A 17120-nucleotide genomic window follows, 5' to 3' on the forward strand; every position below is an offset into this window, starting at 1 on the left:
AGAGAGAGTGAAATGGAGAGAGACAACAAGGAGCCTAAGCCAATAGACTACTCAGCAATATAAATGCATAATGTCTTTAATGCAGACATGATTGTAAATAAACAAAAATCTGTTAGGGGAGTATCCATTTTTTTCAGTCGCTTACAAATTATTCAACATCCCTTGACACACCAATCAGATGAGATTTTTCTTCTTGAGAAATGTCCAAGACTGCCTTCTATAAAACTAATTCCAAAAAACACCTGGTCGACAGTTTACCAATAGTTTTAGTAAAATATAAAATCTACATTTGAATGTTACTGAGTAGGGCCGTATAACATATAGCGTAGATCAAACGTTAATATGGCTAAACAATTGATGCAAAATTCACGTTTCTATATTCCACTCAAATACTATACAGCACGATGAGTCCCACGATTATTTAACAGAGTGAAAATGCTGTCAACTTTAAACTGGTTCAACAATTAGTTTAAAAGTTTGTCTGTCATCAAATTAAGGTCATTGGGTCTGGGAGTTGCTTAAACGTTCTTTCTCAGGCATTCCGCATTCATGTGGTTGGCAATATTAATTTTCTTCCAGGGAGTTATAGCGCGGGAATAATAGAATAGAAACAAGCTCAACGTGCTTTACCGCATTGTTCCCATGCAAAAAATGCAAAGCTGCTTTGACGTGGTTCACTTCTCTAGCCCTTGTTGAAATAAGCGGTTTAATATTCATGGTTGTTCATAGCCCTTCAGTATATTGTGACAGCGTTTAGATGAGTATATACAGCCCCTTTCTTCTCAATAGCCACAGTTCTCTCTGTTTTTTCCTCTCTATTTTTCGGGCTTGATGGACTGGGGGTAAATGACCAGTTTTCCTTCTCTTCCAGCAGAGAGAACATCTTTATTCCGTCGCCGGCTCGCGGGTTTCCTATTCAGTTCCCCTCCAAGTAATGTCAGGGGGCTGAAAAGTGCTGCAAATCAATCTTTCATGGTGTTTTGAGGGCACTTTGACACCCATGCACTCCGCCTTTCATTCCAACAACTACAAGGGGATGGTCCGAAAAGTTGCTCTCTGACGAATGTGGACTAGAATTCGAATGGAAAAGAAGATATGGATTCTAAATGCAAAGTATAGAACGGGTTGTTTTGAATACAGAGATAGTGAAAAGGTGAGTGACAAAGCACGAAAAAAGATGACTGTGCACACAGCTGCTTTTTTTGTTTTGTTAGGAGGGGCACCTCCTACTAATGTCCCTTTTCCCAGATGAAATGTCCCCCTCGCTGAATCTGATTCGTTCTCAGATTTATTTACATTTATTGCATTTCAGCATTTATTTTACTAAGAGGCTTCAGCTTTGAGTTAAATGGTAGGTTCGGGGGGAGGGACCGGTCTTTATTAAAGAGGAATTAAATTAATTGGAATGGGGTAACGCATGGATTTGATTTACTTAAATGCATTAACCTTTTCTTTTTCTGTCTGGTAAAGCGATGGACACGTCAAGATCTATTGAAAAACAATTTAGGCCAATATTTTCTAAATTAAAGTGTAGCCTATGGATTAAACAATAGCCTTTAAATTTGCTATAGATTTCTTTCCAATATTTTGCTAAAAAATCTCACATTTTAGGCCTAGGGCAAGCAGCCAATAAACCTAAAATTCTTAAATAAATATGAAGTTGTGTAAAATATTGCAGATTAATCTTGTAGGCCTACAACAATTAAACTAAAAGGTTCTTATCTCACTACAAATTATGTTAGCCTATATATTCTTAAACTTAATATACACTATATGATATTCATTGTTTAACGGGGTTGAGCTTAAGTGGGATTTTTTTAATCATTTTATTTAAAACAACTTATTTTATTTCATTAATCAAATTATAGCTGCAAAGACAAAACATTTTTGTACATGGCATGTTACTTCAATATTTGTAGTCACCCATGAAATAGACCAAGCACATAATACCCCCTATAATGTTTTTGAATTACTGTAAATCCGAATTTCCTAACTTAAAGTCTTACATAAAACATGCTTTCCTTAAAACAGTCCTCTTAAAAAAGACCAAAAACACACCCCTTCAGCCATGCTATTATATAACAAGCATTCAACATTAAAGTGGGTTGACTAAATCGTATTAAAAACACCAAGCTCCTTTTAGATTTTAACCAAACAAACATTCCCAACCGGAAGACAAATTGTCATAAATTTCTAAGCTGAATCATTCCTGTTACTAAAAAAAGCTACTTGCCAACTACAACCTCAACAGAATATCAGCTGAGAGGGATGGGCAGACAGGTCTCCCCTGGGCTCCTCCTTGGGGCCATTAAAAAGAGATTAAGGTAGATATCCCAGCATGGTGGATACAGTAGATCGGCTTATCTGCAGGAAAGGTGAGAGAGGGCCAGTCCCTCCCATAAGGGGTTTCCCTGGAATGGCACAGGGGGGCAGGACACCTGCTTAACGAAACTGGAGCTTTAGAAGGGGGGGGCAAAGAGGAGGAATGCAGATGTGTGCATGTTTGAGAGAGAGAGAGAGAGAGCACCCCCGCTCAGATAGTACCAAGCTTGCCTAAGTAAACACATTGTTAAAATGGCCAAATTAATTAGACTATAATCAAATGCTTGCATTTCATCAAATAATTGGTCTTACTGTTGACTTACTCAGACCCGTGAAACAGACTGCACAACCATCCATTTTTCTTTGGACAGCCCTGCATAAACAAATCAATAAAGGCCATTTAATAAACTATTCATTGCTGTACAGGGCAGCTATTCAGGACCAACGCTGTGAACAGTGAATGAGCCATAATACATACTGTCCCCTTCACATTCCCTACATGAATACCCCCTGGCGTACACCTAAAACGAAACATATACAGTTAGCGATACTATAGGGATTAGGTTTCACATACAGCAGCATAGAGACCCTATTCAAAAACGAATGGTCCCCCTTCATAATCATGGCTCTCAACCCGTCTGGAGAACAACTAAATGATCACGCCTATACAATGGCCAAGCAGGCCAGGGACTGTCCGCAGGGGCTTCATATTAAAAAGCAAGAGGATCAAAATCAAGGGCTGGATTTGGAAACAGCTGCACAGTATCAATGGGGGGACAGGGCCGGGGCAGAGTAGGGTCCACTATGGCCGAGGCCCCCCCACGGGGAGTAAAGATGTGGGATGACAAAGCTGCTCAATAACGGTGCTCTAGGGACACCCCTGTGCACCGTTCACAAAGGGAGCGGGACAATGAGAAGAGTCAGAGACGAGCAAAGAATAACGAAAAAAAAAATGTATCCAAGAATATGCTCAACCTACGCGTTTAATTTTTGGTATAGACGAGAATTATAAAGCTTTGCGATAGTATAAAACAATGCCTAACTGAACTATGGGAGAACTTCAGGAGAATTCCACCAAGTGTTTTGCCATACCTGCAAAAGTTGTCCAGCCTGGCTCTGCCTCTCCAGGTCTGAAGTCGATGGTAGATAAAGCGCTGTCCAAATTACATCTCATTAACTACAAGAGCGTATAGTAGAACATACACTAAGGTTGAAAAAGACGGCAAATGCAAAAATGGCATACTAACTTGTCCACAAACCTTTTCATGCATGGTCACAAGATTAAGTTCACGCAGTGATGATGCATTAAAATGGGTTTAACAGCAGAGTGGATCAATTAATCCCCTTTCCCTGATATTGGGATGGTTTTAAAAATCAGCCAATAGGTGCTCTATGAAAAGAATTTGGGTCGTTCCATGAAATTAGTGTCTTTTGTGTCCCTTTGACATTAAGTAGAAATTGTGCACCAATATTGAATTTTAAGTCTGTTATATTCAATAAAGTGCTCTTTAATATAGACCACATAGAGAATTCAATCAATCTGAAATATGAAAAGGCTTCCTAAAGTGCCAAAAGTCAAAGCAACAAAATAACTAGGGCTTTACAAAGTCATTTCTGAAGATTGTTTCATGCTAGTGATTCATTTACACCTCTCCCTCATTAAGGTCAACCTTGTTAACTGAACTCATTTTAATTTGGTGAAACTATTACTTTCTTAAAATAAAAATGTAACATCAAATAGTGAAATCAGTGTAAAAGCAGGTGAGCTGGTTCTTTTTCTGGTGTTTTGTGGTGGAAAACTAAGCGGGTCGAGGCTAACACGTCAAGCCTTCTACCCTGCAGGCTAGAATGTTTTAATAAAAAAAGTGAAGCTTGCATTCAATTGCTACTCCCTGTTGCACACAAGCTTCCATGCCCCGTCACAATGTGATTTATGGATGATTTAAGATTAACTAGACAACCCTTTTACAGTCAATCCTGTTTATTTTGAATTTGTCATTTTATTTAACCTCGAGATGGGAAAATATGTTTATGAAATTGAACATGTGCTCTTTGACAGAATGATAAAATTAGGTGAAAACAAAGTACATATATTTTTACCAAGTTACACATCTCCAAAGGCACCGAATTGGGGGAACTTGCATATACATACATATACAATAAGAAACCACAATTGCCATATTCATACAGCTGAGATCACACGACCTTGTGGTAAAGAAAAAACACCTTTTAACTGATTGTATGGGAACCCAAATAATTCCAGTTCTGATCTGATTCACCTACACATAGGTGAGTAAAGGCAGGGGAAAAAGAATGGCACTTCTGCATGTAAATTGCTTATTTTCGTTTATGGGCAAGTGATCAATCTTTAGGCAACCAAAAAAAAAAATAAAAATTCCTCCTGACTTTCCCAATGGGCAATCACTGCCATGCATCTTCTGGACATGTATATGAACTTTACACATTTGTATTGTTTCTTCATGTCTTAAGGTATGGTTGCCAACTGCCAAGCAAAGAAAAAAACAAAATAAATGGTTCGAAAAAAAAATGTGCCATGGTTTGAGCATGACATAAGAGCATTCAGAAAATATTCTCACCCTAGACTTTTTCCACATTTTGTCTTAATAGTAGATGAATAAATTTCCCTCCGAGCATGAAGTTACTAATTGCACTTCGGATAGTTTATCATTTACACCTGGTCACTAAAAAGATACAAGCATCCTTCCTAACTCTTACCAGAGAGGAAGAAAACCGCTCAGGGATTTCACCATAAGGCCAATGGTGACTTTTAAAGAGTAAGATTTTAATGGCTGTTATAGGACAAAACTGAGGATGGATCAACATTGTAGTTATTTCCCAATACTAACCTAAATGACAGTGAAAAGGTCTGACAGGAATAAAAAAGTATTTCAAAACATGCATCCTAAGGCACTAGTTAAAAAAAGTAAAGAGGATAAATCTAATTTCTCCTGAATACAAGGTGTTATGTTTGGTGCAAATCCTACACAACAGAGTACCACGCTTCATATTTTCAAGCATGTGTGGCTGCATCATGTTATGGGTATGCTTGTCATCAACAAGGACAAGGGATATTTTTTTTGGGGGGGGGGGGGGGGGGGGGGGGGGGGTTAAAAACAAACTGAATAGAGCTAAGCACGTGCAAAAATCCTAGCGGTAAACCTGATTCGGTGTGCTTTCCAGCAGACAGACAAATTCACCTTTCAGCAGGACAATAACCTAAAACAAGGCCAAATATACACCGGAGTTGCTTACCAGGACAACATTGAATGTTCCTGAGGGGCCTAGTTACAGTTGACTTAAATCAGCTAGAAAATCTAAAGGCAAGAGTTGAAAATGGCTGTCGAGCTTGACAGAATTGATGTATTTTAGAACGTGCAAATATTGTACAATCAAGGTGTGAGAAGCTCGTAGAGACTTACCCAGAAAGACTCACAGCTGTAATTGCTGCCAAAGGTGATTCTTATATGTATTGACTCAGGCGTGTGAATACTTATGTAAAATGATATTTCTGCATTTCATTTGCAATACATTCGTAAAAAAAGATAAAAACGTGGTTCTCACTCATTATGCGGTTGTGTGTGTAGTAGATGGGCGAGATAAAAAAAAATAACAAAAAAAATACTTTCATCCTGTTTGAATTCAGGCTGTAACAAAATGTGGAAGTCAAGGGGTATGAATACTTTCTGTAGGCACTGTAGCAACTAATAAAGATAGTATACTTCAACTGCGGAACATTTATTTGAATTTGTGAACTGGCAAAGTAATGTTCTATAGAAAAAAAAATATATCTTCTGTTTATACAACATACCATACAGTTTGACCTTTATATTTACTTCATGTATAGCGAATACTCTTAGTCTTAAAACAGAGCGCGGCGGAAAGGTTTCACAGTTTAAACCCAATAAAATCGTTAACACTCAATACTGGAATGTGACAAGAAAACTAAGCTTTCAAATGGCAAAATAAAACAATTTTAACAGAACACAAAGGTAGTCTTGACGTTTTTAATACACGGTTACCTGTACATAAGGAAAAAACACTAAAATTAAACATTTTGAAATTATAATATCCCTTTTCATTAAGCAATGAAGTTAACACTAGATTCATTTCGTAACTAATCAATCATACATATATTAGATCACACAAAGTAGAAAGAAAAATTAATTAAAAAGTTTAGCATTGGACTGTACACGAGTCCACAGTGTGTACTGGATGGGGCATTAGGGAAACTGGGTGGTACCAAATAAGACAATTTTGATCATAATACTTAGCATATAAAAAACTACAATTAATTATTACACAGGTAGAATCCAGAGGCTTAGCAGTCTTGAATTATTTAGGTACAAAACATACATAAAAACCTGGCATTTCTCATTTTTGTCCATAGCAAGATGCAACATCAAATTTCAAATTACACATTCACGATCTTTGAACATTTTCAGTATGAAAACAGAACAGAAAAACAGGGACAGTTTTCCTGTGATAATGACTCCATGAAAAAAACTTCTTTGATTTAATTATATATATATTTTTAAATAAAGTATTTAGTCAAGTATCTGAGCATACATACATAGTTTTACAAGATAGCAAAGGCAAATAACTCACAAAACGCAACATCCCCTTTTCCCATATCAGATCATTGTAATAAATTATTCATTACATTTTCATATGCCTAAAAAAAATCATCTAAGAACTACAAGTTAAACGCCTGTCAAAATATTAGAGAACCCATCTTTGTTTCAAAAATGAAATGAGATATTGCACCTTTTTTTAAACCAGAGTACAATAAAAGACAACAAAAAACAATACAAAGCACAACAGGAATTAAATTAGGAATTGACTGCCATTTGCCAACATCTCGTATTTTGCAACAAAATTATACATTTCCTGTAACAAAATATCACAGTTTCATCTCACTGAATTAAAATGCTTTTTGTAAAAGGAAAAGAAAACATTTTTACACATTCTTAAAACATCTTATGACAAAACAAAAATTCATTCAAGACTGCTAAGCCCATAATTGCGATTTTATTGCAACAGAACTAGAAAAAATAGATTATATTGCGTTTACTGAAAAGTTACAACTCCGGGGTTCGTTTTGGCAATGTAATTTGAATCAAAAAGGAAAAAAATAGAAAACAAAACAGCTCTCTCATAAGTCCAAAAGGGATCCCGGAAATTGTCAATTCAAAATAATGGTGTACACAAGTATTTAGTAACAATTAAATGTTCCTGATTTAGAAATATTCTTTTTTTAAATTGTATAAGTCATTCTACAGCTAGTGTTTCTCACTAAGAAAAAAGTAAAAGTCTTCAAGGCGTTGCAAATCTAGAAACCTCTGTTACAAAAGGTTTGTTTTCATCCTCTCAGTGATTCAAAAATCTTCAACTAAAGGGTGTCCTCTCTAATGATCCTGCAAAACAGGTTCACATCAGTGACAATGGACAGACATACATTTACATGTGCAAGTTACTGTACATCTCCTTACAGAAACCACTTAGTTAAACGGGTGGAGAGGGTGCTAAGAGTTGGGATCTCACCTGAAGTCCTGGGGCCGGTGTCTGCTGTGCACCCTGGCCATAGTAGGCCCCCTGCTGTCTGTAATACTCCACCCAGGCAGCACTGTAGTCCGGAGGGGAGCTCTGCTGGGAGCCGGGGCCTGCTGCCTGGCCTGGGGAGAGGGTGAGCACAGGGAAGAGGAATGGGGGTGACAGAGGAAGGTCAGGGGAGAGGGAGTTGGAGGCACCAGAGCATAGAGCACTACTGACAGCATCAAACAGTGAGCAGAAATCTACTTCCTCCGATGTTGTGCACTCAAAAGGCAAGTCTATTGGAGGAGTTTGGTGAACACGTGGGTGTAATCTTACTCTGTTTCTTGTAGTAATCCTCCCATGCTTTGCTGTAGTCAGAGCCACTGCTCTGGGCTTGGCTCTGCTGACCTGGGCACAATAAAACAAGAATGGGTCAATACAACACACCAAACCGGCTACCAAGATCGCCCCAATTAATGTGTATGGCGCCATAAATACATTAAAAAAAAAACATTTTAGTAATTTAGCAGACGCTCTTATCCAGAGCGACTTACAGTAGTGAGTGCATACATTTCATGCATTTTTTCCCCGTACTGGTCCCCCGTGGGAATCGAACCCACAACCCATTGCAAACCCATTGCAAACACCATGCTCTACCAACTGAGCCACACGGGACCACAAATATATTCAATTATTCAAATAAATGCTAATGTACATTGTTGATAAAATCAAGAGATTGCTCATTACACCTTTGAAATGGCATTGATGCACTAAGCAATCCAGCTGCACAAACATGTAACAAAAATGGTAAACTTCTGACTTCAATCATCGGCGTCAAATGGGGTCAAGGTGACATGACATTTCTGCCCATACACTCAACTCTTTGCACGACACTTCTTTAAACAAGGGCAGGGTGAAGGTTTGAGGTCTGGTTCCAAGGTGTATACTGCACACATGTGCTTGTGGACATCCCCAGCAAGGGAGAAACAGGGAGAACACTTGCAGACAGATATTTATTTGACAGTTGGATCACCTGTAGGGACCAACTGTTGCTTGGCCCCCCCAAACCAATCAGGAAGTCAGTCTGTATCACGAGAAAGGCTGTCAGCACTTGCATCTACAAAAAGTACTATGAGACCATGAGCTTAAGTCCAATGCCCTCACAAAAGGAGAGTATGTGGGGCTAGGACCAATGGGAAACTTAGTGGTGTTACAGCTCCCTCTGTTCCCCCCCAGAAGACTGACTCTTGCCTATCTTTTTATAATACTGCTCCCATGCTTTGGAATAGTCCATCTGGCCGGTCTGGGATCCATTGAGACCTGCAACCAGACAGATAACACTGTTGGAGGACAGAGTTACTGCATGAGGGTCTTTCAATGGAGGCTGAGGCTTACCATGCAGACATGTCCCACTGTATCCTATGGCTTGTGGCCCCTACCCAAACCCTAACTAGAACTTCCATGGAGTGAAAATTGGCTTTGAAATTTGGAGAAACAATGAATGAAAAAAATTAAGTAAACCCATATCTGGACGGTTAGTCACATTTTGAATGCATGAACTACCCTGCCCCTCTCTTGAGTTGAATTTAAATGCACTGCAGCATTGCCAAAACCAGCCTTCAGTCTTTAATCTCTCCAATTCCTTGTATTCCTAGGAAATTTCTGTTCAACAGGCAAAGTCTTGTCAGTAAGCAGAGCAGAGAGCATAAGACATAGTTTTAGTCCTCCTTCCACCTCTTTGTCCTCTTTCATTTCTCTGGGGAGGGACTGTTATGCCCAGCATTATATTGATGATTGCATGGTCTCCATATATCAAGGAATTGTAGTGAAATGGCGGACCGATATTGGTATTAAGTGTTATGGGTATCCCACCCTGAACCTAACTGACTTACTGGGGTCCTGCTGGCCCGGAGCCTGCCATGTCTGATATGTTGTGCCCCATCCTCCTGTCAGGAATGTCTGGGGTCCACTAACACCACAAAAACAGATAAGCATGTTAGACAGTTTAAGAGACCTACGGTCACAGTTTATATTTATACTAATTGTGTTGTCATGGGAATTGTTAAATCATTGTTTCCATATTTTTGGTCAGTGTAAGTATCAGCCGAGAAGGTAGATGAAGACATGTTAGACAAATGTAACAGTGGTAAAAGGTGGGGAGACCAAGAAGCTACTCACTTCTGATGCGGGGTAGTTGGTCCTTGGCCGAATGGGTTCAGACCAAAACTGCTATTTCCCCCCATTCCTGAGGCCTAGACGAGAGAGAGCAAGAAAGGACAGGAGAGACCACACTTGTGGTTAAACGGGGGTGAACAGGCAAGGCCAAAGGGCAGGGCTGGCCGCTGACGCACTCCATTAAGTCCATTTGATGGATTCTTCATGTTTAACCCCGGGTGACATACTGGTGGACGGTAGGGGCACAAGAACCAGTTGCACCCCCCTTTGACAAGTGCCCTCATGAATATCAGGCCAGACAATAGCTTTTTGGGGGGGGGGGGGTGTGTGTAAAAAGGACCACCTACCCCAATCTTCTCATCGATCAGCTGGCGGGCCATTTCCATCTGCTGGTGGGTGCCGCGGATGGAGAAGATGCGCACGTTGGGGTCGGTGTTAGGCGGCGGGTTTCTCTGCAGCTCCACGTGCGCTCCGGACTGCTGGTTGATGTTCTTGATGGTTTCTCCACCTTTTAGGGAAGAGGAAATACACAAGTTTACATTTTACCTCCAATCAATCAGTTCGTAAAAAACCACCACAGTTCTTCCTCTGCTCTCTGGTTCTTAAAAACCACCACAGTTCTTCCTCTGCTGTCTGGTTCTTAAAAACCACCACAGTTCTTCCTCTGCTCTCTGGTTCTTAAAAACCACCACAGTTCTTCCTCTGCTGTCTGGTTCTGAAAAACAACCACAGTTCTTCCCCTGCTGTCTGGTTCTGAAAAACCACCACAGTTCTTCCCCTGCTGTCTGGTTCTTAAAAACCACCACAGTTCTTCCTCTGCTGTCTGGTTCTGAAAAACCACCACAGTTCTTCCTCTGCTGTCTGGTTCTGAAAAACCACCACAGTTCTTCCTCTGCTGTCTGGTTCTTAAAAACCACCACAGTTCTTCCTCTGCTGTCTGGTTCTTAAAAACCACCACAGTTCTTCCTCTGCTGTCTGGTTCTTAAAAACCACCACAGTTCTTCCTCTGCTGTCTGGTTCTTAAAAACCACCACAGTTCTTCCCCTGCTGTCTGGTTCTTAAAAACCACCACAGTTCTTCCCCTGCTGTCTGGTTCTTAAAAACCACCACAGTTCTTCCCCTGCTGTCTGGTTCTGAAAAACCACCACAGTTCTTCCTCTGCTGTCTGGTTCTGAAAAACCACCACAGTTCTTCCCCTGCTGTCTGGTTCTGAAAAACCACCACAGTTCTTCCTCTGCTGTCTGGTTCTGAAAAACCACCACAGTTCTTCCCCTGCTGCTGGTCTGCCCCCGCCCCCGCTGTCTGGCGAAAAACCACCACAGTTCTTCCCCTGCTGTCTGGTTCTGAAAAACCACCACAGTTCTTCCCCTGCTGTCTGGTTCTGAAAAACCACCACAGTTCTTCCCCTGCTGTCTGGTTCTGAAAAACCACCACAGTTCTTCCCCTGCTGTCTGGTTCAATCCTTTAGACTTCACGACACGTACGTAAACTCAACCGACTGGGGGTTAGTGGTAGTGATACCTACACCTTCATCCCCATTCTATTTTAACATCCGTGCTAATCAGAGACAAAGGAGGACAACACTTCCTCCCCCACGCTGACGAATCAGACGGCAGCTTCCTGACGTGAAGGAGAGCAATTAAACCAGCAGGAAGAAGTGAAACTTAGATAGAGGAGAAAAGACAAATTAAAGCGTATCCTCTTTCTGGGATGTCGTTAGTCTCCTTTTGCTTTCCCGACTCCATGTTGCGTTGTGGGGAGGGGGGGGGGGGATACAATTACAACCTCTCCCCCCTCCTGCCATCCCAGTGAAAGGAGCGAGGGGGCTGTCCCAACATCAATTACACATTTGTTTACTGGTGGCTGACACTGGGCTGACCCCAGCTGACCTCGCAGTAAAAACGCTCATCCAAACCTCTCCTCCTCCCATAGCCTCTTCCCTGCTGCCAATAGACTACACATGGGCCATTAACCCATTGTCAACCAAATGAAACTTCTGCCTTAATGAAGCCATTATGAGGTCCCCCCAGTCAGACAGCAGAGGGGAATGAAGAGCCACACTATTCATTTCATGAACTGGGCCTCGCTGGGACCACATCATACGGCCTTATTATTGAGACTGGTTTAGTAAGCTGGACAAAAAAGGAGGGGATATAAAGTGCAACTGGCGAGGGACTTAGGGTAAGGGGGAGGGAGCCCAGACAAGTTGGCCAGCAGTATGGGAAAATCAACCAGGCGCTTAAACTTAAGTGAGAATCAAATAAAATGTTATTTGTCACATGCTTCGTAAACAAGTGTAGACTAACAGTGAAATGGTTACTTATGAGCCTTTCCAAACAATGCAGAGGGGGGAAAAAAAGAAGAACTAACAAGGAATAAATGAGTAACAATAACTAGAGTATATAAAATGGGGTATCAGTACTGAGTCAAGGTGCAGGGGAACGAGGTAATTGTGGTAGATATGTACATATAGGTAGGCATGAAGTGACTAGGCAACGGGATAGATAAAAAGTAACAGCAGTGTATGTGAAGAGTCAAGATTTCATGCAAAAAAAACGGTTAATGCAGATAGTCAACCAAGAGCTACACGGACTATTTAGCAGTCTTATGGCTTGGGGGTACAAGCTGTTCAGGGTTCTGTTGGTTCCAGACTTCGGTACCGCTTGCCGTGCGGTAGCAGAGAGAACTCATGGACAATCTTTAGGGCCTTCCGCCGTAAAGGTTGACACGATTAATTAGGGCCGATTTCAAGTTCATAAAATCGGTAAGTGGCCTTTTTGGACGCCGATTACATTGCATTCCACGAGGAAACTGCGTGGCAGGCTCACCACCTGTTACGCGAGTGCAGCGTCAAAAGGACCTTGTGGCTGCAAGGAGTCAAGGTAAGTTGCTAGCTAGCGTTAAACTTATCTTATTAAAAAATAAACTACCTCCACATAATCACTAGTTAACACATGGTTGATGATATTACTAGGTTAACTACCTTGTCCTGCGATGCATATAATCAATGCAGTGGCTGTTAATTTATCATCGAGTCACAGCCTACTTCGACATCGCCAAACGCCGGCGTTGAAAAATCAGTCGACCTCTATTCCCCTGACACCGCCTGGTATAGAGGTCGTGGATGGCAAGAAGCTCAGCCCCCGTGATGTACTGGGTCGTACGCACTACCCTCTGTAGTGCCTTGGGGCCTGACGCCAAGCGGTGATGCAGCCAGTCAAGATGCTGTCAATGGTGCAGCTGTAGAACTGAGGATCTGAGGGGCCATGCCAAATGTTTCCAGTCTTCTGAGGGGGAAAAGGCATTGTAGTGCAGCCTTCACCACTGCGTTGATGTGTGTGGACCATGACAATTCCTTAGTGATGTGGACCTTGAAGCTCTCGACCCGCTCCACTACAGCCCTGTCGAAGTGGATGGGGGCATGCTCCGGCCACCGTTTCCTGTAGTCCACGATCAGGTAATTTGTCTTGCTGACATTTAGGCAGCTCTACCGTTTAGCTCAATGCAGATGTTGTCTGTAATCCATGGCTTCTGGTTGAGATACGTACGTACCGCCACTGTGAAGACAACCTCGACGCACTTATTATGAAGCCGGTGACTGAGGTGGTAAACTCCTCAATGCTGTCGGATGAAATCCATAACATATTCCAGTCTGTGCTAGTGAAACAGCCATGTAGCTTAGCATCCGATTCATTGCACTACTTCTGTATTGAGCGTGTCACTGGTACTTATTTTTTAAGTTTTTGCATGTAAGCAGGAATCAGGATATATATAGTAATGGTCGGATTTGCCAAATGGCGGGTGAGGGAGAGCTTTGTATGCGTTTGTGTGTGGAGTAAAAGTGATCTAGAGTTGTAGCATCTAGTTGCCCAAGGGACATGCTGGTAAAAATGAGGAAAGAGATTTCAGTTTCCATGCATTAAAAATCAACGGCCACTAGGAGCACTACCTCCAGTTATGTATTTTCTTGTTTGCTTATGGCGCTATACAGCTCCTTGAGTGTGGTCTTAGTGCCAGCATTGGTTTGTGGCGGTAAATAGACAGCTATGAAAAATACATTACCAGTCAAGTTTGGACACACCTACTCATTTAAGGGTGTTTATTTTTTACACTGTAAAATAGTGAAGAAATCACAACTATGAAATCAGGTAGTAATCAAAAGTTTAACAAATCAAAATATTGTTTATCTAAGATTCTTCATAGTAGCCACCCATTGCCTTGACAGCTTTGCACACTCTCGGTATTCTCTCAACCAGCTTCACCTGGAATGCTCTTCCAACAGTCTTGAAGGAGTTCCCACATATGCTGAGCACTTGTTGGCTGCTTTTTCTTCAGTCTTATCCAACTCATCCCAAACCATCTCAATTGAGTTGAGGTCGGGTGATTGTGGAGGCCAGGTCATCTGATGCAGCACTCCATCACTCTCCTTCTTAGACAAATAGCCCTTACACAGCCTGAATGTGTGTTGGGTCATTGTACTGTTGAAAAACAAATGAAAGTCCCACTAAGCACAAACCAGATGGGATGGCGTATCGCTGCAGAATGCTGTGGTAGCCATGCTGGTTAAGTGTGCCTTGAATTCTAAATAAATCACAGACAGTGTCATCAGCAAAGCCCCATCACACCACCTCCATGCTTCACGGTGGGAACCACACATGCAGAGCTCATCCAGTCACCTAGTCTGCGTCAGAAAGACACGACAGTTGAAACCAAAAACCTCAATTTGGACAGATTTCCACCGGTCTAATGTCCATTGCTTGTGTTTCTTGGCCCAAGCAAGACTTCTTATTGGTGTCCTTTAGTACTGGTTTCTTTGCAGCAATTTGACCATGAAGGCCTGATTCACAGACTCCTCTGAACAGTTGACGTTGAAATGTCTGTTACTTTAAGCATTTATTTGGGCTGCAATTTCTGAGGACGGTAACTAATGAACTTATCCTCTGCAGCAGAGGTAACTGGCTTTTCCTTAACCGTTGCGGTCATCATAAGCCAGTTTCATCACAGCGCTTGATGGTTTTTGCGACTGCACTTGAAGAAGTGTTCAAAGTTTTTGAAATTTTCCAGATTTACTGACCATGTCTTAAAGTAATTTCATTTCTCTTTGCTTATTTGAGCTGTTCTTGACATATGGACTTGGTCTTTTACCAAATAGGGCCTTCTTCTGTATACCACCCCTATCTTGTCACAACCCAACTGATTGGCTCAAATGCATTGAGGAAAGAAATTTCACAAATGTACTTTTAACAAGGCACACCTGTTAATTGAAATGCATTCCAGGTGACTACCGCATGAAGCTGGTTGAGAGAATGCCAAGAGTGTGCAAAGCTGTCATCAAGGCAAAGGGTGGCTACTTTGACAAATCTAAAATATATTTTGATTGGTTTAACACCTGGTTACTACAAGATTCCATAGTTTTGATGTCTTCCTTATTATTCTACAATGTAGAAAAAAGTAAAAATAAAGAAAAACCCTGGAATGAGTAGGTATCAACCTTTGACTGGTACTGTAGATACAAATCTTGGTAAATAGTATGTCTGCAGCTTATCATGAGGTATTCTTACTCTGGCAAGAGAACCTAGAGACTTGTTTAACATTAGAGATACAGCAGACCAGCTGTCGTTAACAAAAATAAATGACCCCCCTAACTTTACCTGAAGCAACCTTTCAGTCTTGACGATGCATAGAAAAACCAGCTAGATAATTATCCATGTCCTTGTCCAGCCACGACTCAGAGAAACAGGATATTACAGCTCTTCAGGTCCCGTTGATAGTCTCGAACGGAGCTCGTCCAGTTTCTCTAGAGATTGTACATTGGCCAATAGAACCGAGGGTAGAGGCAGTTTATTTACTGGCCGAAATAGTCGTTATGAAGCCCAATCATTTGCCTCTCATTTGTCTGCTCCAAGAATGTTTCTGAATGCAAATGAAATTCAAGAAAACGTTTATAAAAAAAGGAAATCCTTGAGTTATGGACAGGAGAGTAGAAGTACTTTCAGTTGAATGTTCCCATCTCCACAGTTAACAAAAACAACAAAAGAGATTAATCTAATACCTTAAAATGTTCGGAATATCGTTTTTTTCTTTTTACCTTTACCCCCCTTACCCGGACGATGCTGGGCTAATTGTGTGCCGCCCTATGCCTGGGATTGAACCCGGGTCTGTAGTGACGCCTGAAACACTGCGATGCAGACCGCTGCGCCACTCGCGAGGCCAGAAGATGATAGTTGATGACTTCTCTAGAGTTGCATCCCGCAAACAATTAGCCCCCCCATAAAATATTCACATTACATTGAGATATACTAAAACTGTCATTAATGAATTTTGGGTCATCTTCATTTGAGAAATAACAGTTCTGTAAAGTGACTTAACAGATTTCCTATTATAAAACATCCATTTGGGTATGTAGTGATATTTTAAAAGTCCCATTTTAAAATCACTGACACTAGATACTTCTCTGGATTGTGAGTATGTGGAGGAGAATACCAAACCATGCAAGGCATAAATGGCATGGAATGTTTAACATGATTCTTGAATGACTACCTCATCTCTGTGCCCCCCCCCACACACACAATTATCTGTATGGTCCCTCAGTCGAGCAGTCAATTTCAAGCACAGATTCAACCACAAAGACCAGGGAGGTTTTCCAATGCCTCGCAAAGGAGGGCACCTACCGGTAGATGGGTAAAAAAAAAAAAACACATTGAATATCCCTTTGAGCATGGTGAAGTTATTAATTACACTTTGGAAGCTGTATCAAAACACCCAGTCACTACAAAGACATCCTTAACTCAGTTGCCTGAAGAGGAAGGAAACTGCTCAGGGATTTCACAATGAGGCCGACGATGACATTAAAACAGTAAGAGTAATGTCTGTAATAGGAGAAAACGGAAGATGGATCAACATTGCAGTTACTCCACAATACTAACCTAAATGAGAGTGAAAATAAGGAAGCATATACAGAATAAACATGCATCCTGTTTAAAAAAAGGCACTAAAACAAAAGTGCAAAGAAATTAAACTATGTCCTGAATACAAAGCGTTATGTTTGGGTCAAACACGTCAACACTATT

The 17120-nt window shown here is 41.1% G+C and overlaps 1 protein-coding gene across 5 annotated transcripts in view; it reads right to left on the reverse strand.

Annotated features, from left to right (window-relative positions):
* Positions 1 to 6333: 6333 nt before the first annotated feature.
* fubp3 (far upstream element (FUSE) binding protein 3) overlaps positions 6334 to 17120 on the reverse strand; it is a 31586-nt gene continuing 20799 nt past the window's right edge. For 4 of the 5 annotated variants that reach the window (XM_014128463.3, XM_014128462.2, XM_014128461.2 and 1 more), the window contains exons 12-17: positions 10398 to 10558; positions 10054 to 10127; positions 9768 to 9844; positions 8212 to 8283; positions 7885 to 8015; positions 6334 to 7748 (exon numbers count right to left, since the gene is read on the reverse strand). In XM_014128463.3, the coding sequence (XP_013983938.1) occupies positions 7719 to 7748; positions 7885 to 8015; positions 8212 to 8283; positions 9768 to 9844; positions 10054 to 10127; positions 10398 to 10558 (545 nt within the window). In that variant the 3' untranslated portion in view covers positions 6334 to 7718. Of the gene's footprint in view, positions 7758 to 7884; positions 8016 to 8211; positions 8284 to 9767; positions 9845 to 10053; positions 10128 to 10397; positions 10559 to 17120 lie in introns of all 5 variants that reach the window. The other variant, XM_014128464.3, reaches the window with a different exon arrangement.

Source organism: Salmo salar, chromosome 11 (genome assembly GCF_965601325.2).
Source record: "Salmo salar chromosome 11, fSalSal1, whole genome shotgun sequence".
Taxonomy (NCBI): Eukaryota; Metazoa; Chordata; class Actinopteri; order Salmoniformes; family Salmonidae; genus Salmo; species Salmo salar.